At 38.2% G+C, this 11,748-nt stretch overlaps 1 protein-coding gene across 4 annotated transcripts in view; it reads left to right on the top strand.

Moving 5' to 3' along the window:
• Positions 1–637: 637 nt before the first annotated feature.
• Positions 638–11,748, top strand: part of furina (furin (paired basic amino acid cleaving enzyme) a) — a 66,397-nt gene continuing 55,286 nt past the window's right edge. The window contains exons 1-2 of one of the 4 annotated variants that reach the window (XM_086070701.1): positions 638–810; positions 7,482–7,805. In XM_086070701.1, the coding sequence (XP_085926827.1) occupies positions 7,515–7,805 (291 nt within the window). In that variant the 5' untranslated portion in view covers positions 638–810; positions 7,482–7,514. Of the gene's footprint in view, positions 811–1,126; positions 1,336–4,612; positions 4,767–7,481; positions 7,806–11,748 lie in introns of those variants that run through there. The other 3 variants (XM_086070703.1, XM_086070704.1, XM_086070702.1) reach the window with 3 other exon arrangements.

The following is an 11,748-nucleotide window of genomic DNA, read 5'->3' as shown; positions in this document are numbered from 1 at the left end:
ACTAGAAAATATTTCATCTATTCATTTCACTATCTTATTTATTGTGGTTTGTTTTAGGTTCAGTATTTTGGTACTTCTGCGGTTGTTGCTTAAGTGCTCACTGCTCAATGAATTCCGGGACAGTTTATGATCAAGTATGACTCAAGAATTTTTTTTTATTTGCGTGTTATATTTCAATTTCTCCTAATTTTTTTTCTTTTTATCTCCCTACCCTGAACAGAATACGCGGTATAGAAAATGGATGGAAGGACAAAAATATGACTTATGCTTCTTAGGGATAAAAATGACATTTTATGTTGGTCATGATGACGTTACTTGATGGGTTAAGTATATTTTTTAGGTGGTACTTGGTCTAGTGGGAGCAGTTCTCCAAAAAGCAACAAAAATCTTAACTTGCCATAACATCTATGTGAAGCAGTACGTCCCATGACATCAATTCATCATTTTGCTCGCCACATATTAAACCCGATGGCTATATTTAAAAGCCCTGTGTGACCTAAGAATAAACTGGGCGTGTGCGTAGCCTAAGAACCACAAAGGATTGAGGTCGCGACGCCACTCGCGACCGAGAGGTGGTGCTGTCGCCGCGTTATACGGGTGGGTGTCTCTGGAACGTCCACGACTCGTGACGTATTTCCTGGGGCTTGTGTGGACCTCTCCGGCGGCACACCACAGAGGGATATCATGACTATTTATAACCAGCAATTCTCTCTTATCAAATGTTCCGTGTTTTTTCCGCGCCGTCGTCGTTTCTAGCATCGCTGGGTGCGAGACAACACGCCGGGTCGAGCAGCATGTAAACGTTAGCTGGTAAGTTGAGCCCTTCGTAAGTTTGTCGTTAGCTCCGACACACACATTCGGACTTGTTTTGGGTAAATGTTCGGCTTTTGGCTTCCCCGGTACCAAGGGGACGGCGAGCCCGAGTGGAACAATTGTGGTCTTGTCGAGCCAGGTGACTGTCAGGGGCTTCGGACTGCGAGCTTACACACGCCGAGGTGACGTCGACCGTGTCGGGTTTGATTGGGTGTATGACCCGCGGCTTTCCTGGATTTGTAAAAAAAACAAAAAAGAGGAAAAAAAAGTGATACGATTTAGCAAGGGAATGTAAAAGAAAAAAGGGGGCGGGGGCGTCTGTAAAGTCAAGCTCGTCAAGCTACAGTGGAAGTCAAGTTTGCGTCCCACTTTTTGGTGAATTTCGTCAAGCAGACGGAGGTCGCTGCCAGATAGATAACTACGTGGTGGTGTCGGGATTGACGCGTGAGGCGAGATCAACAACACGCTCCTATCGGTGGATCTATAGCAAACGCGACTGTGGAGGTATTTTTGAGTCTACAGGCAAGAGAAGTCGAATGTTAATGTCTTTTTATTGACTGTGTGCATCCTAAAATAAGATGAATTTGAAGAATTTGAATTGAACTGTTTTCCTCTCATTTTAAATGTCATGAAATCGGGTCCTCCTCTAAAACATAAAAAAACAAAACATGTTATTTACTGATTGTATCCAACGAGAACTAAGGGTCGATGTGACAAGTAACCTTCGGTTTTTGGTCCATGTTTTGGCACATTTTTGCTTCGTATTTTCTAAATAACAAGAACAACTTGAATGGCTGAAAATCTATTTATTTCTATAGTACTGAATAATATAAATTGTTCAAAGCTAACCGTTTAGTCCTTTGAATATTAAAATACCTTCCTATTCCTCGACAGTAGTGACAGAACAATATTATAAAATGTGTAAAAAAAAAATGTTTGGGTGAAAAATGTAAACAAAGACATTACCTATCTAATGTTTGGATTAAGCGTGGGTTGATTGGTCTTGCCTGCACCCTACTCTACAAGCATGATCAGTCAACCCACACTACCCAAACTGCGCCTGTGAGTATTCATAGAGGTTGGGAATTTAAATTGTATTCAGGGCATAACACAACGTGGGTCAAAGGGCTGCCAATCTTAAGCAATAAATGCTCCCACGGCATGGGCTATTTTTATATGGAATGGTATGGTGCATTTAAAAGCATACTTGTTGTTTCAATGGTGTTTTGCTTTTTGAGTTGTTTGACTTTCATGTGTTCAGCAAGCATTGTATAAGGATTTATACAGGAGATGCTCAGGTCATATTGATTGTTTTTCAGTGAAACCTAATTTAATCGGGAGATTTGGATGGAGTTGGTGCTTAATTTTTTTTGACTCTTAACTCCTTTTCTCGTGCTAGTTGTCATGTTTTATGTTTTACTATGTCTGCAAACTGCACTTTGAGGAGAATTTGCCCTTCTGGCATCCCCTCACCATCTAGGCACACATATTCTCAAATGGAATGCTGCAAGAGTTCGGACTAAAGTGAAAAGTATTTATAGGAGGGTATACTGACTTTACGATGATGTTAACGTAAATTTTCTATTTTGTGGTCAAACTCTCAAGCAACTCTCATGCCCTGGGGAACACCGCCCCCCTGGGGTCACAGACACTTACACCTCGAATGACAATCCATTTATCTGATTTTGTCGTTATAACCAGCCCCCCTGAGGCCAACCATAACTATCTCCACCCATTCGGTCAAGGCAGACAACCAGACCTGGAGTCTGTTGGAGGTTTCTTCCTTAAGAGAGGGAGTTTTTTCTTAGCTTTGTCACCTTTTGTTTGCTCATGCAGTGTTTGGTTGGTCTGTTGATGTGTGAGGAGCGTGGTTCTATACCTGACGCAGAATATAAATTTCTAAGTCTTGTTTGAATGTTTTCATAAAACAACAAAAAGTGCACATAATTTAGCAAGCAAGAAGATTCTAGTTGCCTCAGTTCAACCTTTGTGGATTGCTGTGACCTGAATGATTGAGAATATATTGCGCTGTTAGGCTAAATGATATCTAAAGTGTCTTGAGATCTTCTGTACTGTAGTAAATTGTCACTATGCAAAAAAAAAATAATGATGGAGAAATGTAAACTTGAGGGTTCCTTTTTTTCCAAGATTACCATCTTTACATTGTTCGGCAAATAGCACATTTGCCTAAGTGAATTATAACTCTGTGACAATAATATCAATAATAATACCAATGTGCTTTTTAAAATTGAAATTGTGTTTCTAACTTTTGTCTGTGTACATTCTCATTTATCGGATCATCCCGGTGATGGGAATCCACACAAGTTGAATCAAGGCAATTGGACTGTCTTTGTTTGTTGAATGTGTTTATTTGTCCCTTGTTTTCAGAAAACATTCAAATTTGAGTTAGGCAATGATGCTACTACGCTAACAAAGTATTCTTGTATGCTCCTTCCCAATTATAGAAAGTGTTTGTTGATTCAAAAGTAATATATTTTTTTTGTTTAATGTGTTTGTTTTCCGACAACATTCAAGTATGACTTAGGCAATTATGCTATTACGCCAGCAAAGTATTCTTCTTGCTACACCTTGCAAATTATGAAAAGTGTTGCTTCAAAAGTAATGGATTTGTGTAACTACTAATATCTTGTGCTGATTGCATTGAGGTGATTGGTTGTAGATGTGCCCTGCAATTGGCTAGTGATCAATTCAGGATGGGTAAATAATAGAGTAAATGGCTGGATTTGTTTTTATGATTTTAGACACAGGGAGACTGACTGTGAGATTAAAACAGACCCTTGAATGATTATTTAAATTGGCCACAATAACCATGATCTACATTCTACAACCGAAGTTTATTCTGTTGATATATTTGGATGGTTTGGAGGTGTCCTGTAGCCAAACTCGGCTGGCCTATGGAGCCACCTAACAATGTCATTTTACCATATCCTCCTAAAATAAACTTGTCCAACAGGAACTATGACTATGAAGGAAAATTGATGGTGTGTGAGTCATTCCAGGTCAGACAGAATCCAGGAAAGAAGTGGCACTCAGATTTTGCTTAGTTGCATGTACAGTTTTGGTCCTTCGGTTTAGTTGGTGCTTGCTTTTTACTTTTCAACACACCTTGCATTGCATTGTGTTTGATAGCTGAAGTTGGTGTGGTGGAGTGGTAGTTAAACAATATGGGCGGCAATGGATAAATTAAACAATTCTAGCACACAAAGAGGTCAAAGGAAAATATCTGCATTCAAGCTTGGTATGGATAATGTTTCCACACGGACTACTGTTTCTGCAGTAGCATGCACCACTTTGTGTCAAATAAGTTGCCATGTTGGCGGCAAGCCATGAGGAAATACAAAAAATATCAAAAGTTAACAAAAAAGGATCAATTATTAACTAATTTTGTATAGCCTACCAGTAAAATTGCTAGTTTGAACGTGCTGGTATCCCACCCGTCGCTAATAAATTAGCGCTGATAAAACATTTTTTTGTGTCTGTTAAGTACAGGTTAGATAAACAGAAAGTAATGGTGTTTTTGTACTTCTTTGAAATGTAAATATTTAATCAATGAGATAATATGAAATGTTGCAAGTTCTTTCTACTTTAGTGAGCCTAATTATGATTTCAAGTTGACGGTCTGACATGTGGTATCATTTACTGTGCTCCTACAAGAGACCACTCACAATGAGACGGTGGGCTTTGCCTCATGTTTCTAGTGAATAGTAAGAGAGTTCCCGCACACACCAGTACTTGGCGTGTGTGTGTGTGTGTGTGTGTGTGTGTGTGTGTGTGTGTGTGTGTGTGCGTTTTAACCCTGCTGTTAGGCAACTGAGTGGCTGAGCTTGTAGGTGAGGTCACAGACATCTGTATTTAAAGTCAGAACATACTAACCACAACCAGTTTTGGAAACTCGTTTACTCGCTTCACCAAAGGATAGAGGACAAAGTTAAGTAAGTTATCTCACAGATTTGCATTGTGTGTTTTTGTTTTTGTTTTTTAAGTTGTGCATTCTTTGTTTTGTTTGTTTGACTTAATGCTTTTTTTTTTGTGTCCAGAAATTGTTTTGACTAATTGATGTGAATGTCTTTATTATCAGCAATACCTCAGGTAATAGTAAACTATATAGCTTTAAAAATATATATATATAATCTAATGTGGCTATTCTTCCACTGGTTTCTGATTTTTATAGACGTCTTAGATAAATTTTTAAAAATGGCAGACACATTTAAATGTTTGGTATTGTTTTGTAAAGCATGTTTAAAAACAAATAAACAAACAAAGCAGGACACCCAAAAAAGAGTTTTGTAAATAAACCTTATTCTCATCATTTGTATTTTGATTATTTGAAAAATGGCTCTTGCCATGTTGGCTCTGTCTTGAATTTCACAATGCATTTCCCAGTAATACACGATGTTCTTACCAGTGCAAGCCGGTTTTGTAACATTTTAAGTCCATTGATCTTTTGATATTAGTGTTAATTTTCACTGTATGCTGTGTCACTCAAATGGCGGCTGTCTTTGTATGCACTGAGCATGGACTGTAAAATGGTCTCAGATCAGCAACGTATTTGGGTGAGATGTTTTTAAACGTATTCAACCCAGCTAGTGAAAAAAAAAGATACCATAATTGGATGAATGAATGGAGAAATTTCAGATTGCGTGAAGGACATGAAAAAGCTGAAAAACATTCCCTTCAGCAGAACAACAAAGTCGTTCCCATCAATTCAACAACAGTTTTGATTTTGTCATTGAACTGACCTAAAAGAATGATTTGTATTAGGAAAGCTGAAAAGTTATTTCAGGGCTCTGTTTTCAATAAAATTAAGTTTTTACAGTTGAATTGTTTGATCAAGGCATCGCTCGTTAGTTTATCAAGTTTTTGCTAATGAACAATTTAATCATTGCATTTTTTTTGTTTTCTAATAATAAATAAAATAATATCCATCCATTTTCTTAACCGCTTATTCCTCACAAGGGTCGCCGCGGGGGGCTGGAGCCTATTCCAGCTGGCTCATAATAATAATAATAATAATAAAAAGATGAAACGGCATAAGCCAAGAAACTGATGTTACTGTCTAGCTAGCAAATCCAAGTACTTCCACATATCCATAAATAATTATGCAATTTGGCCAGACAGTTTTCAACACGTCGCGACGCCAACAAAGCAATGTGACACACATTGAATGTGCCGTGATAGCATAAAGAAAAGCCTTCATTTAATTTATAGGGCAAGCCATCCCTTGAGAGTGAGCCATTCTCTTGAGGGCTGTGATATGTTACAACAGATGAGAAGACTGGAACAAGGTAAACACGTTCGGCCACTTCGAGCAAGCAGGAGGGAGTGAATTTGAGCAGTTCTATTCAAAGCTTGGGAAAGTCACCCTAATGTTAAGTACAGATACTCAACACACTTTAAAAATGGAACCAGCATCCAAACGAGTATTTTGACTAGACCACAACATCCAACATGTCGATAATTACACCAGTTTACTCAAGTGTTTTATTTGTCTTTCTTGATGCCAGCTCTTGCTTGTTGTAGTTCCAAGGGTGTGTCTGTCTACTGGGTATCAGAACAATATTAGGTCTGGTCTCGACTGTTCACATTTTCATATAACATCTGAAAAATCTTGCTGGCTCTTAGAATGCCTGCTCTAAGCCGTTGTTACTGCTCTGCCTTGTGGCAATACAGACGGATATTTCGAAATTGAATAGCTCATCCGCTAAAGCCAACTGAAACCACATTAAAACAACATCAGAAGAAATGAACCGCCTGTTTTTCATTTGCCCACCTGCATTTTCCCATCTGCACTATGGGATGTTTTCAGAAACCATTATTCTATCGATTATTCCATTGATTAATTGAATAATCTGGAAGTAATTTGCTTTTAAGTTTATTGTACATATTTTTTCTCTGAATGCTGCTTATAAACAGATTACTATTGTGTTTTTTTTATAGTCTTGTTTAACGATTAAACAAACCCAACTATACAACAAAGCAATAACTTTCTTCAGTGCTGATTAATGCAAAGGACTACTACATTGATAACCACTTGGTTCAACTACCACTACTAACATACCATGTCTTCAATTAATGATGATCATATTTTTGCAATAGGAATCTTTTTCCTCCATAAATTGTTAATGATTCAGTTACTGCACCATAATATGACATCAAAACTGCTTTTGTGGATGACGACAGAAATCAGAGAATATTTGCTTTTGAGAGGCTGAAATCAGGATTTAGGCCAATTAAATTTTAAGCAGTGGCTCTGAATGATTAACTGATTCCCAAAATGTTTGATAATTAATTACTAATAGGAAAGCTGGTTAGTTTTAAAATTATGAATATATTTTTACTTAACAGATTTTAAGTCCTATGAGGCAATATGAAATATTGGCGGGGTACATACTTTAGCTGACACAAACGATGAAATAAAAAAATGTATAGGAAGATGGGAGGTTTTAAAAAAATATTTAGGACTGGATTAAGACCCTGATATGTTTGTAAATGTCTTTTGTTGCTGCGCTGACACTTTGTGTCTTTGTGTATGTGGGTTTTTGTAATGTCAGTTTTTGCGTATAGTTGTTTTGTTTTTGATTGAATACATTTTTGCACCTCTACTTGCCTGATGAATAAGTTTATATTGTTCCTGTGTTTTCCACCAGGTAAGCCGTGACCTTCCCTTTCTTAGGCTCTCCATGTCCCAGCAAGTACCGTGGGCAGCCCTGGCCGGGTGGAAAGGTGCAATGTTCATAGACTGTGCTGCTTCTGGAGACTCCATGGCTGCTGGTCCAGCAACCTCTGTGAGAAGCCGAAGGCTCACTCTGGTGGAGTTGATATTATGGTCCCTGTCGATTTTGCTGGTTTCTGGGCTGCAACCAGTATTGGGTCAGAAGGTCTACACCAACACATGGGCTGTCCACATAACTGGAGGTCGGGAGGAAGCAGATCAAATTGCCAATAAACACGGGTTCGTCAACTACGGACATGTAAGTTCAACATTTTGAATTTTCTGGTTTGCATGTGTTGTTGTACAAGAGTAGAGTAAAAAACAAAAAGTGAGATGAGGTTGTGTTTAGAACTTTGCTGAATTATTACACTGTTGCAAGTTATATACTTAGTTAAGCTAGCCTACACTATTAAGTCAAACCAAAGATAATTTAGTTTCCATTAGTTTCTGTCTGGGTGAGTATCAGCTGTAAGCACTAATCGGCACATTGCTTAGTAATAGTGATATATTTGTGTGTAGGTCCGGTTTAATCAGTTTAACATGCCGTTTTATGATGCGTCTGCCTGTTCAGAAAGCTTCACTTGATTTACAAAGCAACATACTGTAAATCTCGACATAGCTAAGGAATTACACTTTTTTTGTGCTTCAGTAATGTCTGTATTATTTGCAAATTTTGGGCTTGGTTCCATCTGAGAACGCTGAACACTTTTAAGTATATTCTGTGCTTTTCAGCAGCACAACAAATGTCAGACCTCCAAAATAACCATTACAAAATCACAGCATGGGAGGCCCTAGTGGTTTGGGAAGACAGGACAATGAAAAGATATGACGTCGTCTACAATAATCAGTTCATGTTTTGTTATATAAGAGGCCGTTAGAATTCGACTGAGTTTCATCAGATATGTTAGGATTTGATCTTATTTTTTGATTATTGCCACCAATGAGCAAGTTCTACCATTTTTTCACCATTTATACTTTTAGTAATGTGTTCTACAGCATCTTTATTACAGTCTAGAATGCTACTGCTGCTCTTTGACTCAACTCGGGACTTTTTTTATTTTAATTTTATTTTAGCTCAGAACAAACATTTGAAACCTTTGCTTATGGTGACTGTGGTTTGTGACTGTGGTATGTGTGTTCAGACATAGCCTTGTATGTGTCGTACGCTGCTGTTGTGTGCATGTGTTGGAATTAAGAAGGAAGGATAGAGAATTTAGGAGAGATCTAAGTCTGCAGCTGGATAGTTTTTATCAGTTTCAGGTGATTTTGTAGTGTTGACTTCATTTAGTTTACAGATTTGGATAACTCAATCCAGCAATTTTGTGCTTTTCTCTGCTCGATTCACTTTGGGCTAGAGGAGGGGTACACCCTAAGCTGGTTACCAGTCAATCGCACAGACAAACAAGCGTTCACACCTATGATCATTTACTGTCATAACCAGATTTGGGGAGTAACGGAATACATGTACGGCGTTACGTGATCAGAATAAAAAAGAAGTAACTGGATTCCGTTACAGTACAGGAAAAACAACAACATAATCAATCAGATTACAGGTACATTTATAAAAAATGGGGATTATTTTGAGGGATTACAATTTTCTATAATGAGAGAGAGTCAGAGCGAGCGAGAGAGAAACACCGCTGTTGTGTTCGTGTTGATGTCATGTCTTACACACCCTTTAAAAAGCTTCACGGACGAAAGGAGGAAGTGCCGACCGGTATTCACTGTTTGGAAACTTGAAAACTGTCTGTCGGTCCGTCCGTCCGTCGGTCCGTCGGTCCGTCGGTCCGTCGGTCCGTTGGTCCGTCCGTCCATTGGTGTCCGTCCGTCCGTGAAGTGTGGTTGCTTTCAGTGACAGTTCAAAACAGCATATGGCCTTCAATCAACCAACCAAGTAACCCATCTATTCATACATTTTAATGTGTGTCAATTATACAAGGATTTTTTCCATTAGTGGGCTGCCTGGGTCCCTATCACCCGCAAATAGCAGGAGCGCACTGTATAGAAATATATATTGTGGTGATATTTATTTTTGTTTTGTTTTGTGTTCATGAGTATACTTGGTATTGGAGTAATCCAAAAGTAATCAAGTTACATTACTTTAATATCATGAAACCTGAATTATGTTACTAACTACATTTTTTAGCAGGTAACTTGTAACTGTAACGGAATACATTAAAAAGTAATCCTCCCAACCCTGGTCATAACATACAGTTGAAACCAGAAGTTTACATATATTTATAGTCCATCCATCCATCCATTTTCTGTACCGCTTGTCCTCACAAGGGTCGCGGGGGTTGCTGGAGCCTATTCCAGCTGGCTTCGGGCAATAGGCGGGGTACACCCTGAACTGGTTGCCAGCCAATCGCAGGGCACACAGAGACGAACAACCATACTCACAATCACACCTATGGACAATTTGGAGTGTCCAATTAACCTTATCGTCACATACATTTTTCTTCTCACTTGCATATTACCAAATGCCAGAATAATGAGGACTTTTTAGACACATTTTCATTTATTATCTTTAAAGTCAGAAAAAGAAAGTCAGAAAAAATACTCTTCAAAAGGTTTGTCAATACAGTACTTTTACTGCATTACAGTACAAGTGCATCACAGTAAGATTACAATGCCTTTAACAATTGGGAAACCCCAGTTTATGATGTCTTGTCTTTGGAAGCTTCTGATTTATTTATGACAATTGAGTTAGAGACAAACCTTTGGGTGTGTTTGTAGGCACACTGCTTCTTTGTGTAACGTCATTGGAAAGTCAACAGAAATCATCCAAGATATCAGGAGGAAAAATCTTTGGATGAAATTTTCAGATGCCTAAAGGTGCCATGTTCATCTGTTCAAACTATCTGCAAGTCTAAACATCAGGGAATGTCCAGCCATCATGCCATTCAGGATGAACAAGTGAGGTCAATGATGCACACCCAAAGGATTAAGATACTTTTTGACTTTGCTTTTAGGCTGAAAAATATTGTTACAAAAGGACAGTCAAAATGAACCCGTTTTGAAAAAAAGTCTTGTGTAAATGGTCCCGATTAGATGGCCCTTAACCACGGCCTTTTATAGTGGCTCCAACAGTGACCCCTGAGTGTCACTTTACTTCTTTAAGATTGCCATGGAATTTTATGATCAAAGGATTGTCAGGATTAATCAATCAAGTTATATAGTCAATGTAAAACTCCTTAATGTCAGTGAGAAAACTGTGGTGAAACCAGTCAAGATCCACAGAATTTACTGGCCAGACTCTATGTATTAGTCGTTTCCGTTCAATCTGTAATTGCGTGACACTGAACATCAATATTAATGTTCTTCAAATGAAGAGGTCTTTCAAAGAGACCTTATGTCATTGCTTGCACCGTCAACTTCTAGGTCCATTTCGGAACAGTGGAATAATTAAAACAAAGTTAAAGTAATTCAATTAAGAAATCGGCTGACTCACACGGCTTGATATTTGGATTAAGTGCCAGCTTGCTTCTACGACTGCTTGTTTTCACATTTTAAAGACTTTTTCTTGCCCGCATCATCAAACTTGCTCTGCTTCTCAAATGAAAATAAGATCTGCTTGAGTCGCTCTTCCATTCTACTGGTATTCACGTCATAATGTGGCATTCGAGTTTACGTTAACATCAGCAAGAGAATGACACATTTAATTAGTGAAGGCAAAACAAATCAATTGAGTTGTCTGAGAATAGGATTAAAATAGATGTGGGGATCAAACACTTAACACCGGGTAAAATGCATCAGCTATGCGCAAAAGTACAAGAGTGCTTTTTCCTGTTATCAGTTGAGATTGACTCCTCGTTAAAGACTTCTCATTTCTTGCATATTTGAGGCCACTCGTCTTCCTGATGCTGGCCTGGGGCCTTTTATTAGATTTTTTTTAAACCAACTATTCAAGTCTTGAATGCAGCTCATGAATCTTTTGTGATCAAGGGAGTGTCAGTGTTTAACATGCTGTATAGCAGCATTAACCTCTGGTTCTACCTCATATCATGGCAATTTAATAACTTTAATAAATAAGCAGTACATTTGCCAGCTAATACATTTTCCCAGCAAAATACCAGAAAGGCTACGCCTGAAGAAACAATTTGAGGATATTATAATGTTAAGTGATAGAGTCTATACTTATTGGTTAAGCTTGTGCCACATGACTGCAATTGTACGGTGCTAAGAATAACTTAACAACCCTT

Source organism: Leptonotus elevatus, chromosome 3 (genome assembly GCF_054856555.1).
Source record: "Leptonotus elevatus isolate MCC_2025b chromosome 3, RoL_Lele_1.0, whole genome shotgun sequence".
NCBI lineage: Eukaryota > Metazoa > Chordata > Actinopteri > Syngnathiformes > Syngnathidae > Leptonotus > Leptonotus elevatus.
This window is presented reverse-complemented; position numbering and strand designations above follow the sequence as displayed.